Source organism: Photinus pyralis, unplaced genomic scaffold, assembly GCF_008802855.1.
Source record: "Photinus pyralis isolate 1611_PpyrPB1 unplaced genomic scaffold, Ppyr1.3 Ppyr1.4_LG8, whole genome shotgun sequence".
NCBI classification, from domain to species: Eukaryota; Metazoa; Arthropoda; class Insecta; order Coleoptera; family Lampyridae; genus Photinus; species Photinus pyralis.
This window is the reverse complement of record NW_022170819.1, coordinates 8209868-8222272: the sequence shown is the minus strand read 5'-3', so window position 1 is coordinate 8222272 and position 12405 is coordinate 8209868. Positions and strand designations below refer to the sequence as shown.

At 33.7% G+C, this 12405-nt stretch overlaps 2 protein-coding genes across 2 annotated transcripts; one reads left to right on the top strand and one right to left on the bottom strand.

Annotated features, from left to right (window-relative positions):
- Window positions 1–121: 121 nt before the first annotated feature.
- On the top strand, window positions 122–1083 carry LOC116179254. The gene has a single exon (XM_031498997.1). It carries the CDS (start codon window positions 287–289, stop codon window positions 968–970), a length of 684 nt encoding a protein of 227 aa, XP_031354857.1. The 5' UTR covers window positions 122–286; the 3' UTR covers window positions 971–1083.
- A 3852-nt stretch (window positions 1084–4935) lies between these two features.
- LOC116178360 (7-methylguanosine phosphate-specific 5'-nucleotidase-like) lies at window positions 4936–8784 on the bottom strand. The gene is made up of 4 exons (XM_031497829.1): window positions 8763–8784; window positions 5407–5552; window positions 5121–5357; window positions 4936–5078 (listed from the first exon to the last, which is right to left on the bottom strand). Exons 1-4 carry the CDS (start codon window positions 8782–8784, stop codon window positions 4971–4973), a joined length of 513 nt encoding a protein of 170 aa, XP_031353689.1. The 3' UTR covers window positions 4936–4970.
- Window positions 8785–12405: the final 3621 nt, after the last annotated feature.

Genomic DNA, 12405 nt, shown 5'->3' with positions numbered 1-12405 from the left:
ATTAGCGCGTTTTTAAATTTTAAAAAGTGTAGGTAATATAACTTCCAGTAGTTCCAAAGTACAATTTATAATTCATTGCATCTACTAAAGTAGTTAATAAAAACCACTAAATGTTGGTATGTCAATGTCAGCTGATTTCCGAAATGGTTGGCACCTTGATTTTCCATGTTAATGACTTGTTGCAAAATTTCCTTTTATTTACTTGTTTTTCCATAGAATTTGCGTATGTGTTTGTTTAACGAATTGAACTTATGTGCCAAAGTTGCCAAATTTACATTTTCAAAATATGAAAATTTACAATACAAGAATCGTCCTCGGAGTGTTCATAATTACAGCGGTTGCAGCATATGCCGATAAAAGTGACGAGAAATCCGCGAGCACTTCGGAAACAGTACCCAAAGCTAGGAAGGAACTACAAAATGTTGCCAGTGAAGGCGGTTTGTTAAATGTAAGCGTTCCGATCGTATACGGTCGCGAAGGATATACAAATAGTCCTTCGAAAGTGCCTTCAAATGCCACTACATCAAAACCGGATATGGCTCCGTCGATTTCTACAAGTTCTCCCATTCTGAAAAGTACTGTTACGGATACCATTCATAAAATCGCAGCTAAAAAAGGTGTAGGCGACGATAATGTATCAAAGCCATCAAATGCCACCACTCAACCGCCAGCCAAACCGAAAAAACCTCTCGTTACTGTGCCCGGTGGTAACGAATCGATGGTCACATCCAACAGTCCGTCTGATAAGTCAAACTCCACCACGAAAATGCCAAAAGTGCCTAACAGCAATATACTAAGTAGCAACGTAGATAACACACAAAAATACATTGTCCCTATAGTGATAGTTATATTATCAGTGCCTTTTGTCGCCATTCTAATATCGGTCGTCTATAAGCGAGGTGCAGAATGGTGGAAATACAGACATTATCGACGTATGGATTTCTTAATTAACGGAATGTACGATAATTAGCGTTATTTCTAGCTTCCACAATGAATTTATCGATATCGGTGCTACAGATGATTTTATATTTTTTGATAAATTTGAAATTGAATATGATATTGTGATCACATTCTTTTGGCATTTGTTTTTGTAATGCGATGTTCTCTTGTTTCTTTTACCTGCATTAGTATGTGATACTTTTGTTATTGTTAACATTTCAATTTTGTAATTCTTACAAATTAGTGTATATACATAGATAATTTTTTTACTATCGTAACTCATATAAATAAAAGTAAAGTTTTAAAATACTATTTTGCTAGCATTTATTTATCTCAGTAACAAAAAATAATCATCCATCCAAATCTATGACTGCTACTATGCAATTTTACTTTATTTGAGTTTGAACTATACTCTTAAAGCCCAGTAAAAAATATAAGTTTTTTTATTGTTAACTAATGGAATGTTGATCTGGAGACAACATATGAACACGATAGCCTTTATGGGTCTATAGACAAATTACTGTATGAATTAATAGATAGCTCAAGGGTATAGTATCTTTGCAACTTTATTTTCTAAATTTGCACCACAGGTAATTGACTATTGTTCTTGAATCTTTGAAAAAATTTAAAATGAGAAATGGTTTTTAAATTAATGAAACTAAAGGTGCAGAGAGCAGAAAGCAACAGAAATGGACCCAGAGATGGCTTTACAGAGAGTCTCACCCAGAATAAACGCTCTGGAACCCATTTCTATCGTTACTACTAGAATGCTGTGGAAACTTATTCTATTGTTTTGGAAAGTTAAGTATCAAAAGATCTACAGCGTGTTCGCACCTCCAGATGCAGTATGGGTCTTATGGACTAAATGCATCTCTTTCTAATTTGCGTCATTCTTCATAACGCTATCCTTGTTCCTCACCGCAATGATGCCAAATTAACATGATTGAAAACAACATCATTTCCGTGTACGTCTATTATTATTCATCCATACAACAGCTTTCAAATTTTTTATTAATTGTTGTCATTATGACCATTTGCTTACGTTTTTTTATAGTATACATAATAATTCATTCATAACTTTGTAACATCTTTTCTTGTTTCGGATACCAAAAATGAAGTTATTCGAATGGGCATGTAACGATAGCATTACAAACGGCCATTGACAGAGCAGCCTAAGTTAAAACAAGCCGCCATTCACTAACAAGGAATATTAATTCGTGCACCACATAAAAGATGGCGTGAAAGTCTTTTTTTTCTACACAATATTGTTGATGTTCCCATAAAGCTTACCAGATTTGTTGTGTGAATCATAAACACTCCCAGGTGTTTTTCAAATTCGTAAATCAGATAACTTTATCCTTTCCTTGAGCAAAATTCGTTAAAGTTGTCTCGCTATATTTTGGCATGGCATTTTGCTCAAGGACTGGTAAAGGTATCCTATCTACGAATTTGAAGAGCATCTGGGAGTGTCTGGCAGCACTACAAAAAAACGCAATAACTGGGGGCGCGCATGTCGTTTTTTATTCATTTTTCCAAAAAACTCTCTTCCTCCAACAACTTAAGAAGTTATCCTTTACATCCGAAACAAGCCTTAACGAGATTATACCAATCTTGCCACCCCTAAAAACCTATCAATGTAAACATTTCATCCCTAAATTGAATAACCTTTAGAAGGAAAGTGGCAAACTCTAAATATTTAAATAGGACGGAGTAAGAGCTTGTGATACATCGTTTCAAAGGTCTCTTCTGTCTCTATTACCCAAAATGACTGCAGGGGCGACGACTTATGGGGGGCAACGGGGCCAATGCCCCCATGTAAGGTGATCTTAGGAGTGCATTGCCCCCATGCAAATTAAATGTACCACATGGTACTGAGACCGAGACAGATGTTGGACAGAGACGCAGATGTCTACGAGCGAGAGAATGTACCTAAACCAATCCTAATTTATCATCCCTATTATTCAAGAAACTTGGCCCTGGCCCCCATGCACCTAATCAAAACCCGCCCCCCTGTGTGAGTGTAAAGCAATATAAATCTTTCCTTTTCCTTGAACTGCTCAATTTTTTAGGTTTTTGCAATCCCCCAACACTCTTCCGGATGATCTCTTTTACTACAGCTCCACCCTCCACAATGCTGTCTTGTTGGGGGGGATCTTAACGCCTGTAACATCCTCTTCGGCGATTCTGCCTGTAACCCAAAAGGCATTAACCTCGCCAACCACCTAATAACACTTCCCATCTGTCGTCTTAACAATACTACCCCAACCTTTGTATCACACCATGGCACTTCTATTGTTAACCGTGCCATTTTTACCGATTCCTCTTCTGCTACATAGATGTCATATTTTGCGTTGCTTGCCCGTCTAATACTCTTGTTAGAAATTGCAAAATAAAAGGAGAAAATCGCATTTTTAGGAAAAGGGTAGTGAACATACACAGAAGTATGGAACGCCGTTTTAGTATTTATACCAACATTTTATCATGTATCATTTTAAATAACAGTCAATCTTATGTCTCTAAATTTTTCGTTTGTTGTTTTTATCTTACGTATTAAGAGATTGATTAAAAAAATGTTGATTAATAAAGATGATACATGAATTAAAATGTTTGTTGATAATTTTAATTAGGCGCTAGTATACACGTAGTCAAATAGACTAAACTGTAGTTCCTGAAACTTCCGCACAATCAGAGATACGAATTAAAATTATCAACAATCATTTTAATTAATGTAACATTTTAATTCAACAATCACTTTAAATAATTCTTGCCGATTTTAACAGCATGAATTCATATGATTGTTGAATTAAAATGTTCTCTGAAAATATTTGTACAATTTTATTCCAAAATTTTACAATGTGCCATTTTAAATAACAGTCAGTCGTATGCCTCTACTTTTTACGTTTGTTGTTATTGTCTTACGTATTAAATATGATTGTTTAAAAAATGTTACTTAATAAAAATGTGAAATGAATTATATTGTTATATTGAATGAGTGTATATGAAACTGTATTTCAACAAACAATTAATAACAAACAATTAAATTGAATTGCAAGAAATACTTCGATTAATAAAACGATTTTGTCCAACAAACATAAAAATTCATTCATTTTAAATGTGGAATTAAAATTATCAACAAACATTTTAATTCATCAGTCATATAAATTCGACGATTTGAAAATTGAAGCCGAATATTTTCAACAATCACTTTAATTCAACAAACAAATAAATTTTTATTGTTAGACGTAGTAAAAGAATCTTTTAAAATGATTGTTGAATTAATATGATTGTTGAATTAAAATGTACATGAATTAAAATGTTTGTTGATAATTTTAATTAGGCGCTAGTATACACGTACCCAAATACACTAAAGGATAGTTCCTGAAACTTCCGCACAATCACAGATACGAATTAAAATTATCAACAAACATTTTAATTCATGTAACATTTTAATTCAACAATCATTTTAAATAATGCTTTCCGATTTTAACAGCACGAATTAATATGATTGTTGAATTAAAATGATTGTTGGGAATATTTGTACAACACTTCAATAATTGAATTAATATGATTGTTGAATTAAAATGTTTGTTCATAATTTTAATCCCACATTTAATATGAATAAATTTTTATGTTTGTTGAATTAGTTCAACATTGAATAAAAACACTATTTTTATTCAATGGTTCTAGTTAGTTATATTACTGTTCGTTTATGTATTCGTTGTTGATTTGTATTGTTAAACTTTCGTTATAGACATTGCTATATAATTCATACATCATTTCAATTAGGTGAAGTTTTTTAAACAAACATATTTAATGTTTCACATAAAAACAACAAACATAATAAATCGGGAAATAAAATTAACTGTTGTTTATAATGTTACATTGTAAACTTTCGTAATAAAAAGTAAAACGGCGTTCCATACAGAAGGGAGAGCGGAGAGAATTGTTTTGGTCATTACATAGCTGGCAGAGATTAGCTATTAATGGGAAGATCAGTAATAGATTAAACAATTTGTATTCATTTTGTCACGCTACAATTTTAAAATAAACTGTAAAATTGCTCTTACAACATCCATAGTTTGATCGTCCTCTAAAACAATGTCAAATTTATCCATGAATTGTGGCAAATTTTCAGCAACCTAAAAAATTGCATTATTGCGGGAGTAATAAAGCGAACATACCGAATCATGCACAAAACCAATTTTTAGAATATTCTTCAGATTGGGCACACCATCGGCCATTTCGCAATCTCCAAGCGAATCGCCCATTAAGATCACATTTTTGCAATGCTCGACCACGTCATAGTAGCATGTGTCTTTTATGGCAGACTCGTTCTTATTAAACACGTGAATGATGGGGTCATTTATGAAACCTTCAATTACGCCGTCATTGTTATAGCTGAGAAAGTTGGAGACAATCTAGAGGATTAAACGTTAGGGGTGTTCGGCAATTGGGAGCTTAGTCAACCTTAATGTTGGGAAATAATACGTTGAAATTTGTTAAAATGGCTTCCACCGCATCGCCTAGTCCGGCTGAAAAAATTAAAAGCGGGATTTCGGCTTTGTTCAATTCACAAAATAGCTCGGGGACACCATTGCTGCAATAAAAAAGGTCTAGGGTATTATAAATGATTTAAGGATCTGCTAAAGTTATAAATTATGTTAAGAAAAATGGTGTGACAGAGGGTATTTTCCAAAGGCGGCGCCGCCTCATCTCGCATACCCAGCGATACCGCTTTTCTTGAATGGAACTGATGCTAGGTGAGGCGGCGTAGCCTGACGGACTAAATAATCACCTAGCAGAATGAAGTATACTTTACGACCTATCAAAAAACACCCTGTGCATGAATAACGACTTTGACACAGTTTTTCCTGTTTCCCATACCAAATACACCACTATCGGCTACTTTAAAAAAAAAGTTATAGCGCAAACGGACGGACAAAAATTATAAGCTATAAAAAGTACCTGGGGATCTTAACTATAATAGTTACAGCGAACGCAGACGAACGGTCGGACAACCATAAACTATAAAGGATCTGAGGATTCTTAATAACAAATTAGATTGCATCTATAAACATGAGTCTGGAGTCTCGCCAATGATTCCGTTCACGAAATGGAATCGCATTATAACCGATTTATTATAAATCTGTCAATTAACGGAACGGAATTAAGTTACTTTTCTAGTAACTTTCAAATCCAGCGACTTTTTGAATCGGCCCTATACGCACCAGCTGAGTTTCAAACCTAGTTACTTTTCTAGTGACTTTTCCGCATCTAGTGACTTTTTCCAGCGAGTTGTTGACCACTTTGACACGGGGATACAGTTGCCCGCAGACGGATGGATACGCCTGCAACGTTTCGTCTTATGGAGCCGTTCACACACACATACAGTATCGGTGTACTGAAAATACTTCTTGGATACAGTATCGCCGTGTAAAAGAGCACTTTGAGTTATAACAAACTTCAATCAATTTAGAAAGCGACCTGAAGAAACAATTTTTAACATGAGTTGACAAGGGGTTGATTTTCGTGTAGAAATGTATCTCCCTAAAAAGCACGATTTTGTCATAGTTTCAATATCAACGGATTTATTCAAGGTGACTCGATTTAACTGTAACGCACAGCATGTGTATATATAAGACAGTTTCACAGCAACAATGAATATTTTGGTAGTAATTTCGCCCTATGGTAAACTTACAAATTGGCTAGTCACATTTTCTTCTTATGTATGTTAATAATAAATGTATTCTATCCCACATACCATTCGATATCTCATGTATATACTATGTACATTCGTTATTAACATAAGTATTTTATAAAGTCCAGTATGGATATTTAGGAACTATACTTTGTGGATGCGATATGGATGTTTAGGTTCACAAAGAATAAAATGTATGCATTGCAAATTTAAAATACGAGTATATCAGGAGTATCACATACATTGTATGTATCTTCTATGTACATTAAAAATTATAGTAAAAATATACCTGATCATACACCTTATATCCTCTCTCGATGATATTCGATTATAAAGGAAACGAACTGGCTTAACATGTCTAATAGAAGAAAATTACATACATCAGCAGTTTTTTATTTCAAGATAAATGATCTTATATTTAAAGAATTTATTTTATCTTTAAGTTACCCCAACTAATTAGCTTCCTAGCATGTGCTAGGTAGCTATTGCGATAGCCGTTTTTTGAACATTTCAAAATTTCATCAAATGTCGACGTTTTAGACCATTTTAAGCAACTTTTAAAGAATAAAATTTTTTTCCGTCTGTATGTACGTACGTACGTTTGTTGGCAATTTTCTGAGAAAACGGCTCGACGGATTTTGTTGAAATTTTGTATATATGTTTTAGGCATACCGAACAGAAAAATAACGGGCCGGATTTTTGAAAAAAAATTTTGGAGCGCCGTAACGGCATCGAACTTTTTTTTTCAAATAGCAACCTAAAATTTTTATTCTATTATTTGGAAGACCTTATTTTCCTGTGTACAACCTACAAAAAATTGGGCCGGGTTATATTATCAAAAAACGGAGAAAAAAATTGTCAAAGTCAAAAAATTGTGTTGCATATGTGCAAAACGCAACGATCTTGTTTCTGAAGCAATTTAAACGAAATTTCTATGGTAAGTCCCTTTAATAAAAGCAAACAAAATTCATGCGCAAAAATCGTGTTGCGCATGCGCAGAAATGCAATTTTCTTATTTATGGAACAATTAAAACGAAATTTGGATGGTAGGTCCTCCTAATAAAAGAAAACAAAATGCATGCGCAAAAAATCGAGTTGCGCATGTGCAACATCCAACTTTCTTATTTATGGAGCAATTTTAACGAAAATTGGATGGTAGGTCCCTCTAATAAAAGCAAACAAAATGCATGCGCAAAAATCGTGTTGCGCATGCGCAGAAATGCAACTTTCTTATTTATGGAATTGACGGTTTTCTCTTCATAGCATGAGCTAGGTACAATGCGAAATTTCATCAAATGTTGACGTTTTAGATCATTTTAAGCAACTTTTAAAGAATAAATTTTTCCGGTCTGTAAGTGCGTACATATGTTGGCAATTTTTGGTTTCAGCTAGGAAGCTATTCTGTCAAGAATTTGACACCTGGTTTTTATAATTGAATCAAAAACAGATCATCTACATCCCCCAGTAATCCTTTTCATAAAACTACATTCTTCAAAAGGCCATTTTCCTACAATATCGCAAATTATTACAATAAAAAAGTACCCATCTCATTTCAAAGTTTGTCCATTTCCATATAGTTTAAAACCATGCTTCGCTTAAGTCAATAAACACACCATTATCAATCACATTTGTCATTAATTACTCCATCTTTCATTTTGTTGTCTTTATTAGTAATTACTAGAGAACGCACTCAATTCTAATTTTTACTAAATGTTTAATAATAATAGGCATCGATATTGGGTCTGGTGGAAGACAAGTGAACCTACACGGTAAACTGAAACAGATCCGTTTTCCGGTTTCCATAAATACATTATGTAATTTATCTATATGTCCTATGGAAATAAAAGTATTATTATTATATTCTATGTGTGGGATTGTAATGTATGTATATATGTTTCGACTTATAGTCTTCTACGTCATGATTTATGTATTACAGACGTACTATTATAGTTAGCGTCACGGAAGATAATAAATTGGATATAGCAAAGTGTTATGCCAACTTACATGAGTTTGTTTTTCTAATTGCACAATGAGAGTAATGAATTTTATTGAGTTTGGTATGTGCATTACCTACAGTTACAATTAGGTATTTGTTAGTGAGATGTAAAGAATGGATGGTAATTACTCAGCGGAAGAATGGCAGGCATGTTGAACAAAAACAGGAAAAGAGGACTCAAGAGGTGCCAATCTTGGAACTGTTTGAAATTATGGATTCTACAGGCCACGTTCTATAAGGAAAATTTTTTTCCGGGACGATCTGAGACAATTTTTTTTCGGGGCAAAAAAAGGGAGTGTATAACCTTCCTTTTTTCCAAAAATCGACTGCACCAAAATATCTCGGGAAAACATTTTTTGCTATTAATTTTGGTGCGTAGAATCCAAAACAATTCGTACTTTTTCGATCAGACTTCTCAATCAAAAGTTATAGACTAGAAACCAATTTTGAACGAAAATTCAAAGGGCTGTAACTTTTGGACTAGTAGCCCAATCTGGGAACTGTTTGAAATTATGGATTCTACAGGCCATGTTCTATAAGAGATTTTTTTTTCCGGGACGATCTGAGACAATTTTGTTTTCGGGGCAAAAAAAGGCAGTGTATAACCTTCCTTTTTTTCCAAAATTCGACTGCACCAAAATTTCTCGGGAAAACACTTTTTCTTATTAATTTTGGTGCGTAGAATCCAAAACAATTCGTACTTTTTCGATCAGACTTCTCAATCAAAAGTTATAGACTAGAAACCAATTTCGAAAGAAAATTCAAAGGGCTGTAACTTTTGAAATAGTAGTCCAATCTTGGAACTGTTTGAAATTATGGATTCTACAGGCCACATTCTATAAGAAAATTTTTTTTCCGGGTCGATCTGAGACAATTTTTTTGAGGGCCTCAAAAAAGGCAGTGTACAACCTTCCTTTTTTACCAAAAATCGACTGCACCAAAATTTCTCGGAAAAACACTTTTTCTTATTAATTTTGGTGCGTAGAATCCAAAACAATTCCAAAACAATTCGTACTTTTTCGATTAGATTTTTCAATCAAAAGTTATAGACTAGAAACCAATATCGAAAGAAAATTCAAAGGGCTGTAACTTTTGAAATAGTAGTCCAATCTTGGAACTGTTTGAAATTATGGATTCTACAGGCCACATTCTATAAAAAAAATTTTTTTCCGGGTCGATCTGAGAATTTTTTTTCGGGCCTCAAAAAAAGGCAGTGTATAACCTTCCTTTTTTACCAAAAATCGACTACACCAAAATTTCTCGGGAAAACACTTTCTCTTATTAATTTTGGTGCGTAGAATCCAAAACAATTCGTACTTTTTCGATCAGACTTCTCAATCAAAAGTTATAGACTAGAAACCAATTTCGAAAGAAATTTCAAAGGGCTGTAACTTTTGAACTAGTAGCCCAATCTTGGAACTGTTTGAAATTATGGATTCTACAGGCCACATTCTATAAGAAAATTTTTTCCGGGTCGATCTGAGACAATTTTTTTTTCGGGGCTCAAAAAAAGGCAGTGTATAACCTTTCTTTTTTACCAAAAATCGACTACACCAAAATTTCTCGGGAAAACACTTTTTCTTATTAATTTTGGTGCGTAGAATCCAAAACAATTCGTACGTTTTCGATTAGACCTCTCAATAAAAAGTTATGGACAAAAACAAATTTCGAAAAAAAATTCAAAAGGCTGTAACTTTTGATCTAGTAGCCCAATCTTCAGACAATCAGACAATTTTTTTTTCCGGCCTCAAAAAAAGACAGTACTTTTAAGTTATTCAAATATTTGAGAACAATTTAGAAATGTTTAATGTTTCCATTGTCACAAAATCAAATATAAAAATCCGATACATCTGAATACCGAACTCGATAGTCTACGTAACTTAAAAACAATAGGGACTTTTCTTATATCCTTAAAACCATGTGTACAAATTTTCAAAGCGATCGCACGTTTCTAAACAAGTTATCATGCACACGGACAAACGGATAGTCAAAAATGGATCTGTTCCAAAATCGCTAGGATTAATTTCAGAAAGGCGTACGTATCATGTGCACGACGTACGATCGCTTTGAAAACTGGTACACGTATTCTTAAGGATATAACTGGTTTAAGAAAGGTCCTGGTAGGTACCTCCTATATAATAATATAATAATATAATAATAATACGCTTTTACTCCCCTTAAATTTGTATATAACAATAGAAATATAAAAAAAGCTAACCCCATACAAAGTATAACTTGATTTTTTAAGTAGTATTAAGCCTTTTATCTAGTATACTATTTTAAATTTTTAATGTATTTGAGTGACAAGTATTTGAATACTTTTTATGTATTCGAATACTTTCGAATACTTTGAAAGTATTCGAATACATTCTAAAGTATTTGAATACTTATTTTTTAAGTATTTGAATACTTTTCAATGTATCTGTATCTAGTATTCGCTTGTGCTGGACGTAAAAGTATTTAGTTTTCAAATACCTTTGATTTGTGTAAAATATTTACTATTTAGTATTCAAATACTTTTTGAAAGTATTCTGCCCAGCTCTGTTCTCATTAAAGGTTTTTTTGAGCACATTGCATCACTTTAAAGTGGCGATTTGCAAAGTCTCAATGGCATTAATTTCTTATTTGCTCGAAGCAATATTGCATAGACAAGCAATTTGCAGTTGAAGCGTTCTTTTTTTTTCAAGCGCTAAAGTAATCTGGAAACTGGTAGCAAAAATAGATACTTTTTATCCATTCTACACAGTACGTATAAAAATAGTCATAAAATGTTGTAGGTGCCGCGCGGCGTATCTATAAATTTTTTGCTGAGTATGGGATTTTTCTGCTTATAGTATACAGCTTCTCGTCATTTGGTTTTATGTCCTCCTCCATCGTTCGCTCTTATGTTAATCTAAACAATTACTTTAGTTTTTAGCGTATTGGTGTAAGGGGTCAGCAAACTATAATATGACACATAGGGACGAAAGGTTATTTCTCACAAATTCGTTCGGGTGTGTTTTAATATGTGGTCAGATAATAAACCCTGATCGTGGATTAAACTTCTAAGGAGCTGGCGAAACGCCAGTATCAGTCGTGAAAAAATCCCGATAATTTTTAGAGCAGGAAAATTGCGTTAAAAAAAATTATGTTTTATTAAAATGTGAAAACTATCCACTATAAAAGTTTGCGTGACAAAAATCCAGGGGTTTAATTTATTGATTCTCTCCACAGAGAAATAATTACACGTTACGCTTCGTTCTAGTTCTTTGTGTTACAGCGCAATTTCCAAAAAAAAAAGGATTAATGTGGAGAGAAGTGTAATTATAATGGAAATAGATGATAACGAGAACTAACGAGCGAACCGGCCACGAATAAATCAACCGAACCGAGAGATAAATATTGGTCTCGCAATATGAGCAGCTTCTCCAGTAAGTTTTAAATGTGAACGGTACCGAACCGACCGACTATTGTTCGTAGAGACCGGCCTTTGTTGGGGCTAAATAATTCAGACTGGGAACAAATGTCACTCGAACTTCCCGTATCCAGCAGAACTCCCCAGTTTAATCTCTTCATTCTACACAAACATTTTTCTAATTAGAGTTGCTGCGCGAATTTTTGAATGTCGTTTGCTAATCGAACAAGAGCAATTGTTTCCCGCTTCGCCTTATTATTAATCACGCTCGAAATGCGCATTTTATAATTGAAATTGTCGCACAATGGCGTTACTGATGAAAATCTCTGGGAATCGGCGCACGTGATTGCGATAATTATTTCACCCTCACACATCCAT

What these genes read in the sequence shown, in the direction of transcription:
- LOC116179254 (XM_031498997.1), top strand. Translation starts at nt 287, where the DNA reads ATGAAAATTTACAATACAAGAATCGTCCTCGGAGTGTTCATAATTACA.
- LOC116178360 (XM_031497829.1), bottom strand. Translation starts at nt 8,784, where the DNA reads ATGCCTGCCATTCTTCCGCTGA. An exon ending in GCCTGCCATTCTTCCGCTGA is followed by an intron (nt 5,553 to 8,762) that starts GTAATTACCATC and finishes ATAATACCCTAG; the next exon opens with ACCTTTTTTATTGCAGCAAT. An exon ending in TTGGTTTTGTGCATGATTCG is followed by an intron (nt 5,079 to 5,120) that starts GTATGTTCGCTT and finishes GCAATTTTTTAG; the next exon opens with GTTGCTGAAAATTTGCCACA.